Source organism: Rhinoraja longicauda, chromosome 19 (assembly GCF_053455715.1).
Source record: "Rhinoraja longicauda isolate Sanriku21f chromosome 19, sRhiLon1.1, whole genome shotgun sequence".
In the NCBI taxonomy this organism is placed as follows: Eukaryota; Metazoa; Chordata; class Chondrichthyes; order Rajiformes; family Arhynchobatidae; genus Rhinoraja; species Rhinoraja longicauda.
Genome location: NC_135971.1, coordinates 15,623,059 through 15,644,180, shown reverse-complemented (window position 1 = coordinate 15,644,180; position 21,122 = coordinate 15,623,059). Strand labels below are relative to the sequence as shown.

The 21,122-nt window shown below is 45.9% G+C and overlaps 1 protein-coding gene across 1 annotated transcript in view; it reads left to right on the top strand.

Moving 5' to 3' along the window:
• Nucleotides 1–14,912: 14,912 nt before the first annotated feature.
• Nucleotides 14,913–21,122, top strand: part of LOC144603152 (zinc-binding protein A33-like) — a 52,575-nt gene continuing 46,365 nt past the window's right edge. The window contains exon 1 of the mRNA XM_078416312.1: nucleotides 14,913–14,945. Coding sequence (XP_078272438.1) covers nucleotides 14,913–14,945 — 33 coding nt within the window. The remainder of the gene's footprint in view (nucleotides 14,946–21,122) is intronic.

Sequence of the window (21,122 nt, the reverse complement as noted above, 5' to 3'; positions counted from 1 at the left end):
TTCATAATTTTATGTGTTTCTATAAGGCACGGTAGCGCAGCGGTAGAGTTGCTGCTTTACAGCGAATGCAGCTCCGGAGACTCAGGTTCGATCCTGACTACGGGTGCTGTACTGTAAGGAGTTTGTACGTTCTCCCCGTGACCTGCGTGGGTTTTCTCCGAGATCTTCGGTTTCCTCCCACACTCCAAAGACGTACGGGTATGTAGGTTAATTTGACTGGGTAAATGTAAAAAATTGTCCCTAGTGTGTGTAGGATAGTGTTAATGTGCGGGGATCGCTGGGCGGCGTGGACTTGGAGGGCCGAAAAGGCCTGTTTCCGCGCTGTATATATATGATATGATATGATATGAAGACCCCCACTCATCCTTCTAAATCCCAGTGAATACCAGCCCTGCAGCTCCATTCTTTCATCATATGACAGTCCCGCCATCCCGGGAATTAACCTCGTGAACATGCGCTGCACTCCCTCAATAGGAAGACAGCTCATTCCATGTACCTACCACCCTTTGTATAAAAAAAAGTGACCCCTCACGTTCCTGTGAAATCTTTCCCCAGTCTCACCTTAAATCTATGTCCTCTGGTTCTTGATTCCCCGAATCTGAGTAAAGGACTCTGTGCCTCTACCCTAGCTATTCCCCTCAGGATCGTATATATCATCATAAGGTGACACCTCATCCTCCTGCGCTCGAAGGAATAAAGTCCGAGCCTGTTCAACCTCTCCCTATTGCTCAGGCCCTCAAGTCCTGGCAACATCTTTGTGAAACTTCTCTGTAATCGGACTTCCGGTTGAACGAGCCACGAGATGGCAGATTAGGGTAAGAGCTCCCGACATTTTGAGTTAATATTTACCCACTACAACTCGAATATTTCCAAAACTTTTGTTGCAGTTTCGTAAATATTGTGGGTCAGGATTATGCCTAGAGGAAAGAGTAAAAAGTCGACGCAGATGGAGTTTTTCGATGGTGAGGGGGAAGGGCCTAGCCGAGCCTCCTCAGCTAGCAGTGCAAGGGAGGACGATGATAATCAAATGCACCCAGATAAGGAACGAGAGAGAGCAGACCTCAGCCTCATATTGAAAGAGTTGAGAGAGTTTAGAAAGGACAATAGTGAGCAGCTGAACGGAATTCAGGAAGAAATTACTAAGACGAACACCAGAATCGGGGAGGCGGAAGAGAGGATTGACGCGGCTGAAAACAGGCTACAGGTGGCAGAGGACGTGGTGACGGAGCTGCTGCAACTCCAAATATACCTAGATGCCAAATTGACGGATATAGAGAGCCGCTCCAGACGTGAAAATATCCGAATTCATGGAGTTAAAGAGGGAGCAGAGGAGAACTCCCCGTCAATGGTGGATTTTGTGGAAAGTTTGTTGCGGGAAGGACTGGGGCTCCCGGCCGCCTTTAAATTACGGGTAGAGAGAGCGCACCGAGCTCTGATGTCGAAGCCGCCCGGGGATGCCCGACCGAGGTCCATGGTGGCCAAGTTGTCAAGTTACAGGATGAAAGAGGAGCTGCTTAGACTGGCCTGGCAGAATAGAGGATTTCAATACCTCGAGAAGAGAGTTAACCTGGATCACGATTATGCGCCAGATGTGTTAAAAAAAACGGAGGGAATACGCTGAAGCGAAAAGAATCCTGAAGGAGAAGAAAATCAGATTTCAAAATCCATTTCCGGCCAAGTTAAGAGTTTTCTACCAGGAGGGAACAGTGGTATATGGATCGGCGGAGGAGGCGACGGAGGATATGGCGAAGAGGGGACTCCCGGTGTCGGTCATCAAACACCCGGAGTCCCTTTTGGAGCGGATCCAGCATCTCACTTGGCGTAGTGCCGAGAGACCGGGGAACCGGGAGAGAACGGTCAGGAAAGTGGATTTCAAGGAAAAGTTACAGGCTTTTAGACGCCAGTACTCGGGATAATGACTGAACCGAAAGGTTTGAATGGCAGAGGTGACCAAAGGAAGCGGGTGAGTCGAGTTTTGATGTTGGGGAGTTTCAGGACCCGTCTCCCATCGGAGGACAGACTTTAAGGCCTTGTTTTTACTCGTTACATTAAACGAGCATGGTATTGGCTATGAACACGGATATTACGTATATGTCGGGTGGACTCTTCTAACTGGGTAGCCGGATAGATGGACAGCTTTGGAACGGAAGAGCCACCGTTAGAAGACGGCCCTCTCCCATCTGTCAGGGGGAGAGGCAACACCTCAAAGCCCTCTCACCATCAGGGCTTTAATAGGGTCAAAATCAGGACCCCACAGTTGGAAGTCCGTTTATTTACTTTAGTGTTATTATTGTGTTTTTGTTTTGTAGTTGTTTTTTGGGGGCTGTTTCGTGCATGGATACTGGAGCTGGTATGGTTTATATACTTTTATTTCTTCTACTTATTGAACACTAAATGCAAGCAGTTAAAATAGTAACTTATAATGTGAATGGCCTTATCAATCCTATTAAGAGAAGCAAGATATTAACCAAAATAAAGAGAGATAGAGTCGAGGTGGCCTTTCTACAAGAAACACACCTGTCTGAAACAGAGCATGCTAAACTAAAACGACTGGGCTTTAAACATCAGTACTCCTCATCATATAGTGCTGGTCATAGGAGGGGGGTGGCAATATTAATGTAGGTTATGTAGGTTAATTGACTGGGTAAATGTATGTAGGTTAATTGACTGGGTAAATGTAAAAATTTTCCCTAGTGGGTGTAGGATAGTGTTAATGTGCGGGGATCGCTGGGCGGCGCGGACTTGGTGGGCCGAAAAGGCCTGTTTCCGCGCTGCATATATATGATATGATTAATCTCTAGCAATATAAGTTTTGATCCCACCTTTGAAAAGAGAGATCCAGAGGGGAGATATATCTTCATGAGAGGTCATTTAGGCGGCTCATTGGTTACTCTGTTTAATATTTACGCTCCTCCCAACTCGGATTGGAAATGTTTTAAACAAGTGTTTGATTTGATAATATCTGAAACCCAGGGAGTATTAATCTGTGGGGGGATCTTAATGTTAGATTAAATCCTAAACTGGACTCTTCAAATGTTCATATAGCTCAGCCGAAATTGATAAATAAAAAAATTAATTTGGCAATGAAGGATATTGGATTAATTGATGTATGGAGAGAACTAAATTTGTCAAAACGAGACTACACATATTTTTCTAATCCACATTTGGCATATTCTCGGATTGATTATTTTCTTACCTTTGGAAAAGACCTTCATAGGGTTGTAAGCTGCGAGGTGGGGAGCATGGACCTTTCAGATCATAGTCCTGTGTATTTAAAACTACTTCTTGATCGGTATCAAAGAGACACTTTATGGAGATTAAATACATATGTACTGACTCATATGAAAGAACAGATTAAGAACGATATTACAGAGTATCTGGAACTAAATGACAATGACGAAGTTTCACCTCTGATACTGTGGGATGCATGTAAAGCGGTGCTTCGGGGCAAGATAATAGGATACAGTGCTCACATAAAGAAAGCTAGACATGAAAAGTTAGATCGGCTGCAAGTGGAACTGAAACAACTGGAACAAGTCAAGTCAAGTCAAGTCAAGTCAATTTATTTGTATAGCACATTTAAAAACAACCCACGTTGACCAAAGCGCTGCACATCTGACCAGGAAAAAAAGAAACATACAGTGGCAGGCAGCCAAACACAACGGCGCGGCCATCTTGAACGAAATGTTAATTCAATCACCCACAGTCCAACAATAAAAGCACTAAACAGGCACCCAAATTACCCAACCCCAAAAACCCCCCAAAACACAGTCCAACAATAGAAGCATTAAATAGGCATTCAAATCACACACCCCAAAACCCCCAAAAACACAGTCCAACAATAAAAGCATCAAACAGGCACTCAAACCACCCAACCCCAAAAAACACACAAAAAAGAAACATCCATCAAAGAAACATCCATCACAGTGAGTCTCCTCCAGTCCTCTCTCTCCTCACTGTGATGGAAGGCCACAATGTCTTTCCCTTCTCCCGCTGTCCTCGCCCGCAGTCAGGTTGCTGTGGTTGCAGGCCGCACCGGATGGTCCACAGCGGGCCAAGCCCAAGGCGCGTCGCGTCGCAGCCGCTCCCGCAGCCTCCGAAAACGGCCGGCTCCGCCGATGATAAGTCCGATCCGGGGCGGGCGAACACACTGCTGCTGCCGCTGTTGTTGCACGTCGGGGCGGTCGTGGCTCCCGACATTGAAGCCCCCGCCCAGCAGAGAAATATCCCGCGGCCTATCTTAGGCCGCGCCGGACGGTGAAGTGTCCGCGACCCAAGCCCCGCGATCCGGGGCGGGCGAACATGCTGCCGCTGCCGGAGCTCCCGATGTCGGCATCCACGCGACCCGAGCCTAAGGCGAGTCGCAGCCGCTCCCGCAGCCTCCGAAGACGGCCGGCTCCGGTGGTGGTAAGTCCGATCCGCGGGCTCTGCGAACCAGAGCCCTGGAGGCCGCCAGCTCCAGGAGTTGGGCCGATGGTAGACCGCAGCAGGAACGGAGACACGGCCCAGAAAACAAAGGTCGGGTCTCCGTTCTGAAGGGACACATATTTACAACGTTACAGTTTCCCCCTCCCCCCCACATACACACATAGTACACAAACACAAAAACAGCACATCACAACTACAATTAAGACCAAAAAAACCAACAAAAACACAAAGACAAATGGACCGCAGGTGAGCGGCAGCTGCTAGGGCAGTGCCGCCATTTTGTTCTCGACAAAACCATAAGGATACAAAACAAAACCATAAGGATACAAATGATCAAAAAATCCGAGAACTACTTGTGAAGAAGAAGAATGAAATAAATGATATTTATACAAAAGATATAGAAAAAAAGTTGATTTTTGTAAAACAGAAATATTATGATGGGGGAGGAAAAGCCAGTAAATTATTAGCCTATAAACTAAAAAAACAACAGGCAGAGAATACAATTCATAAAATAAAACACCCTGTAACTAATTTTACACACTATAAATTGAAGGAAATACAACATTGTTTTGATATATTTTTCAAAAGATTATATTTACAACCTCAAATCAGTGGGGAGAAAATGGAGGATTTCTTTAATGAGATTCATTTGCCAAAATTGACCAGTGAACAGAGTAAGTCCCTTGTAGCTGAAATAACAGAGTAAGATGTTAGGTCTGCTATAGTACATCTTAAACCAAATAAGGCCCCGGGCCCAGACGGGTTCCCTTCAGAATGGTACCGGGTAATGGTGGACTCATTGGTCCCTACGTTACAACGCACTTTCAATTGGGTTCTCAAAGAGAACGTAATACCCCCCTCCTGGAAGGAGGCAGTAATCTCATTGATTCTGAAAGAGGGAAAAGATAAATCTGTATTCAGTAATTTTAGGCCAGTGAGCGTACTCAACCAGGATTACAAAATTTTTACTCACATACTAGCCAAACGGTTAGAGTGTTTGCTACCACAAATTATTAGCCTGGATCAGACAGGGTTTGTTCGAGGGAGACAAACCCAAGACAACATTAGAAGGCCCCCATTGCACATAATTGACCACATAACAAAATTTAACTTAGAAGCAGTCCTAGTTGGGCTAGATGCTGAAAAAGCTTTTGATTGTGTAAATTGGTCTTTTTTGCTTAGAGCTTTAGATAGATTTGGATTTCACAATACTTTTATTAAAACAATACAGGCTCTTTATGATAGCCCAAGTGCAAGAATTAAAATTAACGGAGTAGTTTCAAAACCATTTTTGCTAGAAAGAGGAACAAGACAGGGATGTCCAATCAGCCCCCTTTTATTTGCGGTTTTTATCGAACCTTTGAGTCAGTGGATTATCCAGAATAATAATATCAAAGGAATAGTAATGAAAGGAGGGGAACAAAAGATTTCTTTATTTGCCGATGACGTATTGGTGTATTTGTCAGACCCTGAACAATCTTTGTTACAGTTATTTTATGTTTTGGAACGATATGGATCCTTCTCTGGCTATAAGTTAAATGTTATAAAAACACAAATTCTTAGTTTCAAATATAGCCCCTCAGTAAAAGTAAGGGAAAAGTTTAATTTGAGGTGGGATGCTGAATCCATGAGATATCTGGGAATAAATATTCCAATAGATCTGACTAAACTGCACTTGCTTAACTACCTCCCATTGAACAATAAGATCAGGGAAGACATTAGGAGGTGGGACCTAATACCTTATCTTAATTTTGGATCTCGTATTGAATCGGTCAAAATGGTTATGTTACCGAGGCTGTTGTATCTCTTTCAATCACTTCCACTAGATATATCAGACCAACAATTTCAAGAATGGGATAAACAAATCTCGAGGTATATTTGGCAGGGACAAAGACCAAGAATCAGATACCAGGGGTTACAACTGACCAAAAATAAAGGTGGGGTTGCACTCCCGTGCTTGAAAGACTATTATGCAGCTGCTCAGCTGAGAACATTAATTTATTGGTGCAACCCCGACTATTGTGCTAGATGGAAGGAGATTGAGATTGCTATAACAGAGGAATTTCCGATTCAGGTTGCAATCGGAGATAAGGAGTTAACAAATAAGTTAATTAATTTGGGAAACTCATGGATTCGATTATCACTTAAGGTATGGAATAAGGTCGTTACCCAAAATCATCTGAGGGATGCTGTGAAGGTTTTGAGATGGTGCACGTTTGATCCAGATTTTGTACCAAAAAGACAGGACACTAGTTTTAAAAGATGGAGTTCTCAAGGTTTGACATCATATTGCACATTTTGAACAGCTTTGAGAATCTGAAGAGGCAATTTGGTTTGAATAATGATGATTTCTATAGATACCTTCAAATTCGCCATTATATAGATCAAATACAAAAGGAATGTGCAGAAGTAAAATGGGATAATATTTTGTTAAATGTATTTATTGATGCTTACCATGGAGGCTCAAAACAGAAAACCATCTCAAAATTATACAAGGGTTTACGGCAGAGAAAAGGCAACTCACTGTATGTAAAACAGAAATGGGAAAGGGAAGGTAATCTGGTTCTAAAGGAAGAAACCTGGGAGAGCTTATGTGAGATACAATGGAAAACTTCAAGTTCAAATGTTTGGCGGGTGTTTTGCTGGAAAACCCTTATTAGGTTTTTTATTACACCAGTTCAAAAAAGGCATTACACAAATTCTTCTTCATGCTGGCGACAATGTGGGTGTCTTGAGGCAAACCATTTTCACATATTTTGGTCTTGTGTATCAGTGATCCCATTTTGGCAGGAGATTCATAAAGTTTTACATAAAGTTTTTAATATGGATATTCCATTTAAATTTGAGTTTTTATATTTTGGTGCTTTACCAGTACAAAATGCTTCTATTAAAGATAAGTATCTTTTCCAGATCTTAAGTGCTGCCAGCAGGAAAGCTATTACTAGGAAGTGGTTGAAACCTGGAAAACCTAATGTGGATGACTGGATTAACATTGTATATGATATTTTTATAATGGAAAGGATAACTTTTGCTTTAAGATTGCAACAGGGAATATTTTTGAAAAGGTGGGAAAAATGGATGTTGTACATTATGCCCGTACGGCCATCATTTGTTTAAAGCGGATCTTTGTATCCTACTTCCGTGTCCTATCTCATTTTCCTTGATTTCATACCGCTCCAGAAGTAGTGATGAAATATTATAGAGGTATACCCCAAATGTTGGTTTTAGTTGTTTTTGTTTTTGTGTGTAGTTAAGTTTTGGATATGATCAAATGTCCAGTAAGTCATTACCCATCCTTGTAGTGCTTCCAATACCTGTGGTATGATTTATTTTGGGATATGCAGTATTTGTTAACTACGGAGGGCTTAAGGTGAATGAGAATGTGTATCATTGTGGAATGTATGGAACTGGAAAATCAAAATAAAAATAGAATTATAAATTAAAAAAAGAAACTTCTCTGTAATCTTGCCAGTTTAACGACATTTATACATGAATGACACACAACATTCTACAAGAAAGAAGACTGTGCGAAAAAGCGAGACTTTTATGCTGCAAATTCTGCAGGGGCATTGTAACTGTTCGTGCCAGCCCCAAACTGGTCTCAAATCGTCCCTTCCAGTTTTTAATCGTATGATTTTTCTATTAACACAAGTTTGCTAGGAATGCAACTATTACATTACAGCAGGAATGTATATTTTAAATTAGTTTATTAATATAAACTGCAGATTCTGTTTCTAATATTGCAGCCATTTCAATGACAATTTTAATGTTCTTTTAAATATTTTTGTGGATTTTGTTTGAATTATTCATTGGATGCAAAGACACAATTGGACACAATCCGAGACTGTGGAACAGCATCCCTCTCCCCATCAGAACTGCCCCCACCATCGACTCCTTTAAGTCCAGGCTCAAAACCTGTTTCTACTACCCAGCGTTTGAGGCCCTCTTAGGGGGTGCTGTGAACTGTTTATGTATGTGCTGTTATGTTTGTGTGCCACTGTATGTTCGTTTCTTAGTACCTGAACTGATGTACAGCACTTTGGTCAACGTGGGTTGCTTTTAAATGTGCTATACAAATAAAATTGACTTGACTTGACACAAAACAGACATCTAAAGAGGGGTCTCGACCCAAAACATCACCCATTCCTTCCATCCGGACATGCCACCTGTCCCGCTGAGTTACTGCAGCAATTTGTGTCCATGTTTGGTTTAAACTACCATTTGCAGTTCCTTCCTACACACAAACAGACCATTCGGCCCAATCATGCATTTCTGGTCTTCATGCTCCAGGCAAGCTTCCTCCTCAGTTTAAAACTATCGGCATAACCCCCTTTTTTGCTTTTTCCCTCGGGTGGCACAGTGGCCTAGATGGTAGAGCCGCTGCCCCACGGCGCCAGATACCAGGGTTTCCATCCTGACCTCGGGTACTGTCAGTGTGGAGTTTGCACATTCTCCCTGTGATTGCGTGGGTTTCCTCCGGGTGCTCCGGTTTCCTCCCATATCCCAAAGACGTGTGGGTTCGTAGGATTATTGGCTTCGGTAAAAATTGTAAATTGTCCCTAGTGATTAGCCTATTGCTAGTGAACAGGGATCACTGGTTGGCGCGGACCCGGTGGGCCGAAGGGCCTGTTTCTGCGCTGTATGTCACCCCGGTGTCTCGGTAGTTTTGAATTTAGTTGATTGAGTTCAGTTGTCAGGCGTGGTGCAGTGAGAAGCTTTTGTTGAGTGCTAACCAGTGGATGAGAAAGTGAGGTACCATAGAACTAGTGTGAACGGGTGATCGATGGTCGGCGTGGACGCGCTGGATTGAAGGGACTGTTTCCATGCTGTATCTTTAAACTAAAATATATTCACTCTATTCTGTTCAACCTGAGGGAGTGGGTCACACATTCCCACTGTTCTTTGGCTAAAAAACGTTCTTTGGTTTACTTTAAGAGATACAGTGCGGAAACAGGCCCTTTGGCCCACTGTGTCCGTGCTGACCAGCGATACCTGTACATTAGCACTATCCCACACAGGGTGGCGCGGGTCTCTGATGATGCTGGCTGCCTTTCCCAGGAACAGGAAAAAAATCTTCCTTCGAAATCTCACCTAAAAAAAAAATCAGAGCAAATGGAGCAGCAACAAAGCAGAAGCAACAGGGCAGCGCAGTGACACAAGTAGTGCTGCTGTCTCCTAGTTCTGGTGAGCGGGTTCCATCCTGACCTCGGGCGCTGCCCGTGTGGTTCACGCCTTCTCCCGGTGACCACGTCCGATTCCTTCCACGTCCACAATACACACTGGTTCTATGGTCAATCGGCGACTGTAAATTATTCCTGTGAAAGTGGGTGGTGGGCGGATGAATGGGAATTAAAGGGCACGTGAGAAGGAAAAGGCAGCAGGGAATTGTATTGGGGGAAGAGGATTGATGGGTTATAAGATACACTCTCTGCACTCGTCCTCCCCGCCCTCTCCCTCCCCCCTCCCGAAACCTCCCGAAATTCCCCTATCCATCCAGGATAAAGACTCCGGGAGACATGATCTCCCCCGGTCCCGGGGCCGCGCTGCCCGAGTCTCCCCCCGACCCCTGGGGACTCTCTGATTCTCTGCTTCTCCCCCCAGTCTCCGTCACCCTGGATGTGGGAACAGCAGGTCCGGGGCTCGAGGTGTCTCAGGATCGGAAGAGGGTGAGACGGACCGAGACCCGGAGGAGTCTCCCTGACACCGGGAAGAGGTTTACAGGCAGTGCGTGTGTGCTGGGATCAGAGGGATTCACATCAGGGAGACATTACTGGGAGGTGGAGGTGGCGGGGAGTCGGGGCTGGAGTCTGGGAGTCGCGCAGAGTATGTGGAGAGGAAGAGACAGGTCGCACCGACCCCGGAGACTGGAGTCTGGAGTATCTAGCGGGGGCTGGGTAACGGGTCTGATGCACTCGCCTACCCTCCATCCCGTCTCCCCGCCCGTCCCATCCCCGGGAGGGTGGCAGCTTGTCTCAGTTACGAGTCACGGAGTCATAGAGTGACACAGTGTGGAAACTGGCCCTTCGGCCCAACTTGTCCACACCGGCCAACCTGTCCCAGCTACACTAGTCTCACCTGCCTGCGCTTGGTCCATATCCCTCGAAACCTGTCCTATCCATGTACCTGTCTAACTGTTTCTTAAACATTGGGATAGTCCCAGCCTCAACTACCACATCTGGCAGCTTGTTCCATACACCCGCCATCCTTTTGTGTGAAAAGGTTACGCCTCAGATTCCTATTAAATCTTTTCCCCTTCAACTTGAACCTATGCCCTCTGGTCCTCGATTCTCCTACTCTGGGCAAGAGACTGTGCATCTTCCCGATCTATTCCTCTCATGATTTTGTACACCTCTATAAGATCACCCCTCATCCTCCTGTGCTTCAAGGAATAGAGACCAAGCCGACTTAACCTCTCCCTTTTGCTCAAACCCTCGAGTCCTGGCAACATCCTCGTAAATCTTCTCTGAATCCTTTCAAGCTTGACAATTTCTTTCCAATAACATGGTGTCCAGAACTGAACACAATATTCTAAATGCGGTCTCACCAACGTCTTATACAACTGCAACATGACCTCACAACTTCTATATTCTGATTGATGAAGGCCAATGTGCCAAAACCTACTTGAACTTATCTACCTGGGACTTGACCTTCAAGGAACTATACACCTGCACTCCCAGTTCCCACTGCTCTACAACACTCTCCAGAAGCCTACCATTCAGTGTGCAGGTCCTGCCCTTGTTAGACGTTCCAAAATGCAATACCTCACACTTCTCTGTTTTAAATACCATCAACCATTCCTCCGCCCACCTGGCCAATCGATCCAGATCCTGCCGCAATCTTTCACAACCATCTTAACAATCTCAAAACCACCCACTTTTGTATCATCAGCTAACTAGCTAATCGTGCCCTGTATGTTCTCATATGAATCATTGATGTAGATGACAAACAGTAATGGGCCCAGCACTGAACCCTGAGGCACACCATTGGTCACAGGCCTCCAGTCTGAGAAGCAACCTTCCACCATCACCCTCAGCTTCCTTCCATGGAGCCAATTTGCTGTCCATTCAGAGTCCGGGACAGTTTCATTTTACGACGCGGACACCAAGTCCCATCTCCACACCTTCACTGGGAATAAATTCACGGAGAAACGTTATCCTTTCTTCGGGCCTTTTGGGATGGAAACTGGCTGAGAATCTGCTCCGGTTCCGCTCCGGGTGTGTAAAAGAATCGGGTCCCGGGACCGTCGTCAGGAACGGGGCTCGGGCTGTGGGGCAGAAACCCGGTGGACAACAGGTCGGCGCTGAACGGCTCCCGTTTAATCCCCAAATTCCACGTGGTAAAAAACCCCAGTGAGCGCGGAAAGAAAACCAGGGGGAATGTAAATGTGGGAAGAGAGAAATAAACAGCAAGTGGAATCAGAGCTGTCGATCCGTTCATTTCAACGAGTTAACTGCGTCCGTCAACGGAACAGAAATACTTTTGTGAAAATATAAAGAGTGAAACAATCGCCCTTCCCTTTTATTTATTTTTTTATTATCAAAAAATATTTTATTCAAGAAATAAATATATACAAAAGATGTTCCTTCCAAAACTCCATCCGACATTCTCAGTGGCTATACACACATTCAATGCAGATATTCAATACACCACTTACACAAAATTACCCCCTACCCCTGCCACTCATGTGGCTCAATGCCGTGGAATCTCTTCCCTTATTTGGAGGGGCGTCTCCACCACACCCTGCCCCCCTCCCCCCCCCCCCCCGTGTCCAGCAGCAGAAGGACCCTAGTCTGTGGCCCTCCCCCACAGAGCCTTGGTGTTGGCTGCACCAAGCTTCAATGCGTCCCTCAGCACGTACTCCTGCAGTCTGCAGTGGGCCAGTCGGCAACATTACCAGACGGACAGCTCGCTCCGCTGGGAGGTCAACAAAGCTCGGGCAGACCAAAGAGCGTCTTTCACCCAGTTGATGACCTTCCAACAGCACTCGATGTCAGTCTCTGAATGCGTCCCTGGGAACAGTCCGTAGATCACAGAGTCCTCTGTGACGGAGCTGCTCGGAATAAATCGTGACAGGGACCCCTGCAAACCTCTCCAGACTCTCTTGGAAAATCCACACTCTGTGAAGAGGTGTGCGACCGTCTCCTCTCCGTGGCAGCCGTCCCGAGGGCAGTGTGCGCTGGTAGTGAGGTTCTGACGGTGCAGGAAGGATCTGACTGGGAGGGCTCCCCTCACCGCCAGCCAAGCCAGATCTTGGTGCTTGTTGGTGAGTTCTGGTGATGAGACATTTTGCCAGACAAGCTGGGCAGTCTGCTCTAGGAACCACGCCACAGGATCCATGGAGTCATTTCCCTGCAGTGCCTGCAGGACGTTCCGTGCTGACCACTGTCCGATGGACTTGTGCTCAAACGTGTTGGTCTGGAAGAACCTTACCACGAATCACATGTTGCGGCAATGGTCCAGCTGACTGTCACAGTGCGTGGCATCTGCGCCAGGTCCATCCATCGCAACACTGGGGACAGGTAGAACGTCAGCAAACAGTGATACTTGGTGCCCACATGCCTTGGCTCTACGCTCCGCCTGATGCAGCCACACACGAAGGCGTCCATCAGGGTGAATGCGACGTTGGGCAAGCTTTTACCCCCATTGTCTGCCAACTTGTGCATTATGGCCCGTCGCACCCGGTCCATCCACGACCCCCAGATGAAGCGGCGTATGAGTGGGGGAGGGGGGGTCACATAACATGTGACAATAGAGTATAATTGAATCATTGAGTTGAATTCAAGTTTGCACATGAGACTGTTAAATAAAATAACAGTGTTTGCTGTAGAAGTAATGTTATTGTGCAGCCTAATGTAATGAACAATTCACGATGAGAAACACTGATGTGTTGAGTTTAAGGGAATGAAATTTACCCGCAGCTGATTGCAAATGACATCCACTTTGTGGTCAGGGCTGTGATTGACGGGGCTGAGCTCCGCCTCCCCCCAGCCGTGCCCCGCCCCTTTCATTGGCCGCAGGTTCAGCAGCAGTCGCGGCGGCGGCTCCACAGCTCCGCCCCCCCCGGGTCCTAAACCCGCCGCACGTTGTTGTCCAGCCTCACTTACCCCCTCTGGCAGCTTGTTCCAGACACCCACGACCTTCTGTGTGAAAATGTTCCTCAGGTTCCCATTAAATCTTGCACCTCTCACCACAAACCTGTGTCCTCTAGTTCTCGATTCCACTGCTCCGGGTAACAGACTGTGCATTCACCCTGTCTATTCACCTCTTGATCTTATGCACTTCCACCTCCTGCGCTCCAATTAATAAACCCTTCCCTGCCCAACCTCTCCCTTTCGCTCTGACCCTCAAATCCTGGCACCATCTTCGTGAATCCACTCTGCAGTTGTTTCCAGCATTTTATCCTGCCTTACACTGTCCCAAGCGCTACTCTCCGCTTCCGTCTATATTCAGGACAGTTTAATGTGTAACTGACCCCTCCCTGTGGTAGAGAGCGGGGGAACCCTCCATAGTTTCCGCGGGTGGATTTGTCTCCTTCCTTTAAAATGGTCGTAACGATGGTGACCCTCGGGTGCTCTGGCTGGCGCTCATCTTCCCAGAGGAAGGCAGACATTGATGGTGAAACTCACCAGCGCCTTCAGTGCACCTGCACAACCTTTGGGCGTCTGAGGAGAAGACTGTTTGAAGATCAGGATACAATTATCAAGTCATCAATCATTTTGTCACACACCTTCTGTCTTTTCATCTCTGGCCTTTGTCCAACCGTCTGACTATCAACTCCCTCTCCCCCCTCAACTGTGTCAACCTATTGCCAGCCAGGCTTTGTCCTGCCCCCTTCCTCCCTTCGTTATTCCATCTCCCACCCCCTACAATCAGTCTGAAGAAGGGTCCCGACCCGAAACATAAGCTGTCCATGTTCTCCAGATGTGCTGCTTGACCCACAGACTTACTCCAGCACTTTGTACTTTTTTTTTGTAAACCTGCATCTGCAGTTCTTTGTTTTTGCAACTTCACGTTGAACATTTGCGTCAGATTTACATTCATTCCTCTAGACGGCGGCGTGCGCAGTGGACATGCGTTTTGAAACAGAAAGTGGCAGAGTTAAAAAAATGGCTTCGAAAGAACAGGTCGAGAGGTTAACTGAGGAAGCAGTTTGTCCCATCTGCCTGGATTTCTTCACCGATCCGGTGTCACTGGAGTGTGGACACTACTTCTGCCGCTCCTGTATCACACAGAGTTGGGACAGGGAGGAGAGAAACTCCTGCCCGGAATGTAGAGAGGTGTTTCCAGACCGCACCCTCAGGGTGAGTCGGGCCTTGGCGAGACTGGCTGAGACAGCTCGAACACTGAGCCTGAATCGGACAGAGAAGGAAAGTAAACTTCACTGCGAGGAACATCAGGAAGAACTGAAGCTGTTTTGTGAAACTGACAAGAAGCTGATCTGTGTGGTTTGTGCAGCTGGGCGGGAACACAAGTCTCACAGCTTCATGCCGGTTAAAGAAGCTGTTGAAAACCACAAGGTAAAAGCAAACCGATTTTGATCGCATCATTGTTTAATTCCGTTTTTATTGTCTAACACTTTTATTCTCCGATTTTCAAACACAATCGCAGGGTCAGGTTAAAGCTTCCATCCAGTCTCTCACAAAAGATAAATCAGGGATCCTGCAAATGGAGCAGCAACAGAAAGAGAAGATTTCTGGAGTTCTGGTGAGGCTTTTAAGTTTCGATTTCCTGATCTTGTGCAGGTTTGATCCCTGTAACGCGTGTAATAACAGGGCAGCGCAGTGACACAAGTAGTGCTGCTGTCTCCTAGTTCTGGTGAGTGGGTTCGATCCTGACCTCGTGTGTTGCATAGAAAATAGGTGCAGGAGTAGGCCATTCGGCCCTTCGAGCCAGCACCGTCATTCCATATGATCACGGCCTACTTTTTATTCTTAAACTATAACCCCAGGTTCTGACTCCCCCAACATCGGGAACAATTTTCCTGCACCTAACCTCTCCAATCCCTAAAGAATTTTACATGTTTCTATAAGATCCTATCAAATTCCAGTGAATACAAGCCCAGTCGACCCATTTAAAATCAGGCTGAAGAAGGGTCTGACCCAAAACGTCACCCATTCCCTCTCTCCTAGATGCTGCCTGACCTGCTGAGTTACTCCAGCATTTTGTGATACATTCTTTCATCATATGTCAGTCCCGCCATCCCGGTAATTAACCTGATGAACCTACACTGCACTCCCTCAATAGCAAGAATGTCCTTCCTTAAATTAGGAGAACAAACAGCACACAATTTTCCAGGTGTGGCCTCAACAGGACCCTGCACAACTGCAGTAGGACCTCCTTGCTCCTAAACTCAAATTCTCTCACAATGAAGGCCAACATGCCATTAGTTTTCTTCACTGCCTGCTGTACGTGCATGCTTACTTTCATTGACTGGTGTACAAGGACACCCATGTCTCATTGCACCTCCACTTTTCCTAATCTGACACCATTCAGATAATAATCTGCCTTCTTGTTCTTGCGACCAAAGTGGAGAACGTCACATTTATTCACATTTTACTGCATCTGCCATGCATCTGCCCACTCACCCAACCTGTCCAACTCACCCTGCAGCCTCACAGCATCCTCCTCGCAGCTCACACTGCCGCCCAGCTTTGTGGCATCCGCAAACATGGAGATGTTACATTTAATTCCCTCGTCTAAATCGTTAATATATATTGTAAATAACTGCGGTCCCAGCAATGAGCCTTGCGGCACCCCACTAGGGAGTGGTGGACGGATAAATGGGAATTAATGGACACCTGAAAAGGAATAGGCAGCTGGGAATTGTATTAGGTGTAGAGGATTGAAGGTTATAAGATTACCCTCACAACATTTCAGAAGCATTTGGACAAACTTGAATTGCCAAAGCAAGTAAAAAAAATGCACAGGACAAATGTCACCGTCAACCTCTGAGGGAAACACAATCAGTGACATCACATATTGATCTTCACCTTTCATTTGACAGGAACAGTCACACAACCTTCAGTCCAAGATCGCATCCCAGTTTGCTGAACTGCACCAGATTCTCACTGAGAAAGAGCAGCGCGTACAGGCAGATATCCGGGAGGAAGAGAAGAGGATTCTGAATAGAATGAAGAAAAATCTTGGAGAGATCGAAGAGAATTTAAAATCTATTCAGGAGGAACTCTCTAAGTTGCAGCAGCAGATGGATCAAAAGGACAGTGTGGTGTTTCTGAAGGTGAGGGGTTACACCACAGTCTGGCGAAGTGAAAGTGCAGTAACAAAATGGAGGGGGATATTTCAGAAATATATGCTGCATTTACCAGTAATTCAGAACTGGGTAAATGTTTCATCTGTTCCAACTGTTGTTCCCAAACTAATGGGCCTCCTGCATAATCTATGGGATCTGAGGACTGCCTGGCCGGAATGTAGAGAGGTTTGTGTTCTGTGGAGTTCAGAACTACGACAGGTGATCCTATATCTGATCCCAAGGACCACAAATGAACGGAGGGCAGTAAATCTCTGGGACTCTCCAACCCACAGACTCTGAGAGGTTTAACCTGTTAGACGTATTTATACCAGAGGAAGATACATTTTTGAAAATTCGGGGAACTGAAATGAAAGGGAATGGGACAAAGCGGAGGAGTTCGTTCCTGGGCTAGATCAGCCATGACCACATTGTGGGGATTAACATTGAAATCTAGAACGTGGCGCACACAGCAGATTGATCATCTATATCCGGTTCCCATCAGCAGTGGGCGGTCACCTTGGGGGAATTTGCTCTGTTTGTTTTACCCACCTTTTTTCACCATAGAATGACATCCCATTCTACATCATTGACCAAGCCATTCGGCCCATCCTATCCAGTCAGGATTTCTGCTCCACTCAACATCCCTCCCATCTACTCACCACACCCGGTAACAATACCCCGAATTCCAGGAGTGCTCACGTGTTTATCCCGCTCGCCCTTAATGTATCTCTGCTGTTGTCTTCATTCCCTCGACTGCAAGTGAGGTCCATGTTCTCATGACTGCATTCCTTTCGGTATTTGTTGAAGTCGACGTTACATTTCAGCTTTGATGTTTGCTCTCCCATCGATTAGAGCTATTATTTCATCCTCACCCGTTTAAATCCACCGATAAACTTAAATCCTATCTCATCATTCTTCAGATAAAATCCCAAGACCTGCCTAGTCTTTGCATTGAGCTCCATCCTCTCAGTCATGGCATCATTCTCATGAACATTCCTTGTGCTTTTCCCCATCGTTCTATGTCTCGACGGTAATGTCCACTTTCTATCTGCATGGCAGCGGAGATAAGATTTGGGAAATGGGAATTATCAGAGGGTTGTAGAAATGTGGAGAAATTCCCGCTGTCGGGATGAGGACGGTCCATCTCAGTCAATTGAGATTTGTGTTTTATTTTTTTCAGGGGGAAGCTGGTCGCAAGCGAAGGTAGGACATGCTCTTGACGGAAACATTGTAAGTTTTCGTGGAACAGTTCAAAACATTTCTAATGCTCAGTTGATAACCGGCTGTTAAATATTCGCAGGGTTCGTGATGAAGCCAAACCACTGTCGGTGGTAGAGGAGGCCTTGCCGATTGAAAAGTTTCATTGCCCTGTTTCATTCAACACGACATTTAAAGAAACATCTGATGACTTCAAGCAAGGTAAAGCTTATAACTTTTCCATTGTTCTTGTTTCTGACATCTTGAAGTAAGATGTGTACGAAAGAACTGCAGTTGCAGGTTTAAATCGAAAGTAGACACAAAATGCTGCTGTGACTCTGCGGGACAGGCAGCATCTCAGTCGAGAAGGAATGGGTGATGTTTCAGGTCTGGACCCTTCTTCAGTCTGAAGAAGGGTCTCGACCTGAAACGTCACCCATTCCTTCTCTCCAGAGCTGCTCCTGTTGTAGTCCGTGCCTATTAGAAAAAACAGGCGGACAACCGAATTCGTTTAACCTCTTTATTCTACTCACCCACGTGGGAGAGAGTCTAGAAACCGAAGCGTTTAGAAACGCTTAGGAAGCCAGTGTAGTCTCTCTCCCTGAATGCTAACAATTACACACATTTTATACCCGTAATACGTGTGCCAGTACATTTCCGTTGCTACCTTATATGGCAAGTTTTACAATGTCCTATAAATCTTTATGTGCCCTTTAGGACCCCCATGTCCTCCGTGTCCTGTGTGACCTACATGTCCTCGGTATTCCCACGAACAAAGAGCAGGCTATATGGCCAAATGTTCCCCTTAACCATCAAAGCCTAAAAGCCAGTTGCCCATATCAAAGGATACACTTAGCCATAAACCGCGCTTCCATGCTGACAACAGGATGTCCTGGCAACATAATCGAGCTGGAGCTTTCACACCCCTTTTACACCCCTGCAATAAAACCCACATGGCTACATTCGTAATGTGAGCCCTTACATTCCCCTCTTTGATTATACTATAATCACAGTCTTTTAAAGTGGCAATTGACAAATATTTGGCATATACATATACATGGGCCGAAGCAATAACAGATTAACAGAATCACAACAATTAACACAATGATACTGCCATAATGGAGAATCGGCCCCCACAAATATCCTAAACCAAACCAATCCCATCCTGAAGCATAAATTCGATCTTAGGCTAAATCTGCCCCTATTTTCCTATTCAAGCCAAGTCAATTTTATTTGTATAGCACATTTAAAAACAACCCACATTGACCAAAGCGCTGTACATCAGTTCAGGTACTAAGAACAAACATACAATGGCACACAAACATAACAGCACATACATAAACAGTTCACAGCACCCCCTCAGAGGGCTCAAACGCTAAACGCTCTTTCTATAACCTCCTTCACATGCCCCGCGATATTGGTAATATTAGAGGATACATCTGGTACAAATGTACAACATTCCTGCCCTATCATAGCACAGGTACCCCCTTTCTCGGCTAGCAGGAAATCTAGGGCCATACGATTCTGGAGAGCGACAAGACGCAGGGCCATCATTTCAGTTGTTAACTGGCCTATTTGTTCCTGAGTCTCGTACAGTCCATCAGCAGTACAATTTGCTAATTGTCCCAGGGCACTAGCTAAGTTTCTAATTTCAGTTCCCGCCCGAGCGGTTCCCCATCGTGGGAATATTATCCACCAAAAATCTCTCAAACTCCGATACAGCTCGTTTAGAGCGCCACTCTGGATGTTGTAGAGGATGATTTATAATTCGTAAATGTGCGATTACAAAAGCTAGATAACAGCACCCTGTACAGGTCTCATAAGATCCCTGATGATACTGTGGCGAAAGTCCTGGTAACCAGACATATGCCCAGCTCCCACATATTAAGTAAATCCCATTAAGAGGTCTTGGGGGAACTGCAGTACTGATATGGGTGCATGTGCTGAATCCCACAGACAGACCAACTTCATTTGGTCTAGATCCCATTCTACAGAAACAGGTTGTATTTATTGGTGTTTCTGGAGAGTCATGAGGAGAATTAACTTGTACCTGTGTTTGATTAAGATAGGGTCTCAAGGACCACCCATTAAAACATTGACATCCACAGTCATCTGATTGGTTGTCATAATCCGTACACCAATTATTGGGGCCAGGGCTCTATGAGTGATTCAAAAAGAACCGGGCAGACCTGACTTCACTCGGAGTGAAGGGGACCGGGTAAAGAGGCATCATGCTTTTTCCATGTGTTGAAACCTGGGGCGCACACCCAACAGGCAGACCGTTCCACCTGTGTAGCATATGTCTGACATAAAGAGAGGAAACGATTGGTTCGCCGGAGATCCGAGGTTCGTCCTTCTATCTGACTACTGAGGGTCAATATAATCCACAATCCCATCTTAGCCTCATGTTGTCCCGTGGTTTCTGGGCGTCTCGGACCTGAGAATGCTAGACTGATAAAGATTGGGTTAATAATTTCATATATTCAATTAAACACGCATCCAGGTCGTACAGTTCATGGAGGTTGATGCACCCCTTTTCCTCTGCCCCCCAAGGGGTTCGGAGTGGTTTCTCGTATAATACCTCAGCTGGGGTTAAACCTGTAGTAGAGTGTGGGGTTATACGCATAGAGAATAATGCCATCGGCAGGACTTGGACCCAATTTAATTTAGTCTCCTCTTGTAGTTTGACCAATTTATTTTTTAGTGTGCCATTTGCACGTTCCACTAGACCTGCAGCCTGTGGATGGTGTACGCAGTGGAACTGCTGGCGGATATTCAACTGTTTGCACATTTCCTCATTAACTTTAGCTGTGAAATGGGGTCCATTGTCCGAGCTTAATGTACATGGTAATCCAAACCGTGGTACTATTTCCCTTAATAAATCTGCTGCCGTGGTGGTAGCTGTATTATTAGTCGTTGGCACCACTTCAATCCATCGGCTAAACACATCAACAATAACTAAACAATACTTATAACTATGTACACGTGGCAATAGACAATAGGTGCAGGAGGAGGCCATTCAGCCCTTCGAGCCAGCACCGCCATTCAATGCGATCATGGCTGATCACTCTCAATCAGTACCCCGTTCCTGCCTTCTCCCCATACCTCCTCACTCCGCTATCCTTAAGAGCTCTATCCAGCTCTCTCTTGAAAGCATCCAACGAACTGGCCTCCACTGCCTTCTGAGGCAGAGAATTCCACACCTTCACCATTCTCTGACTGAAAAAGTTCTTCCTCATCTCCGTTC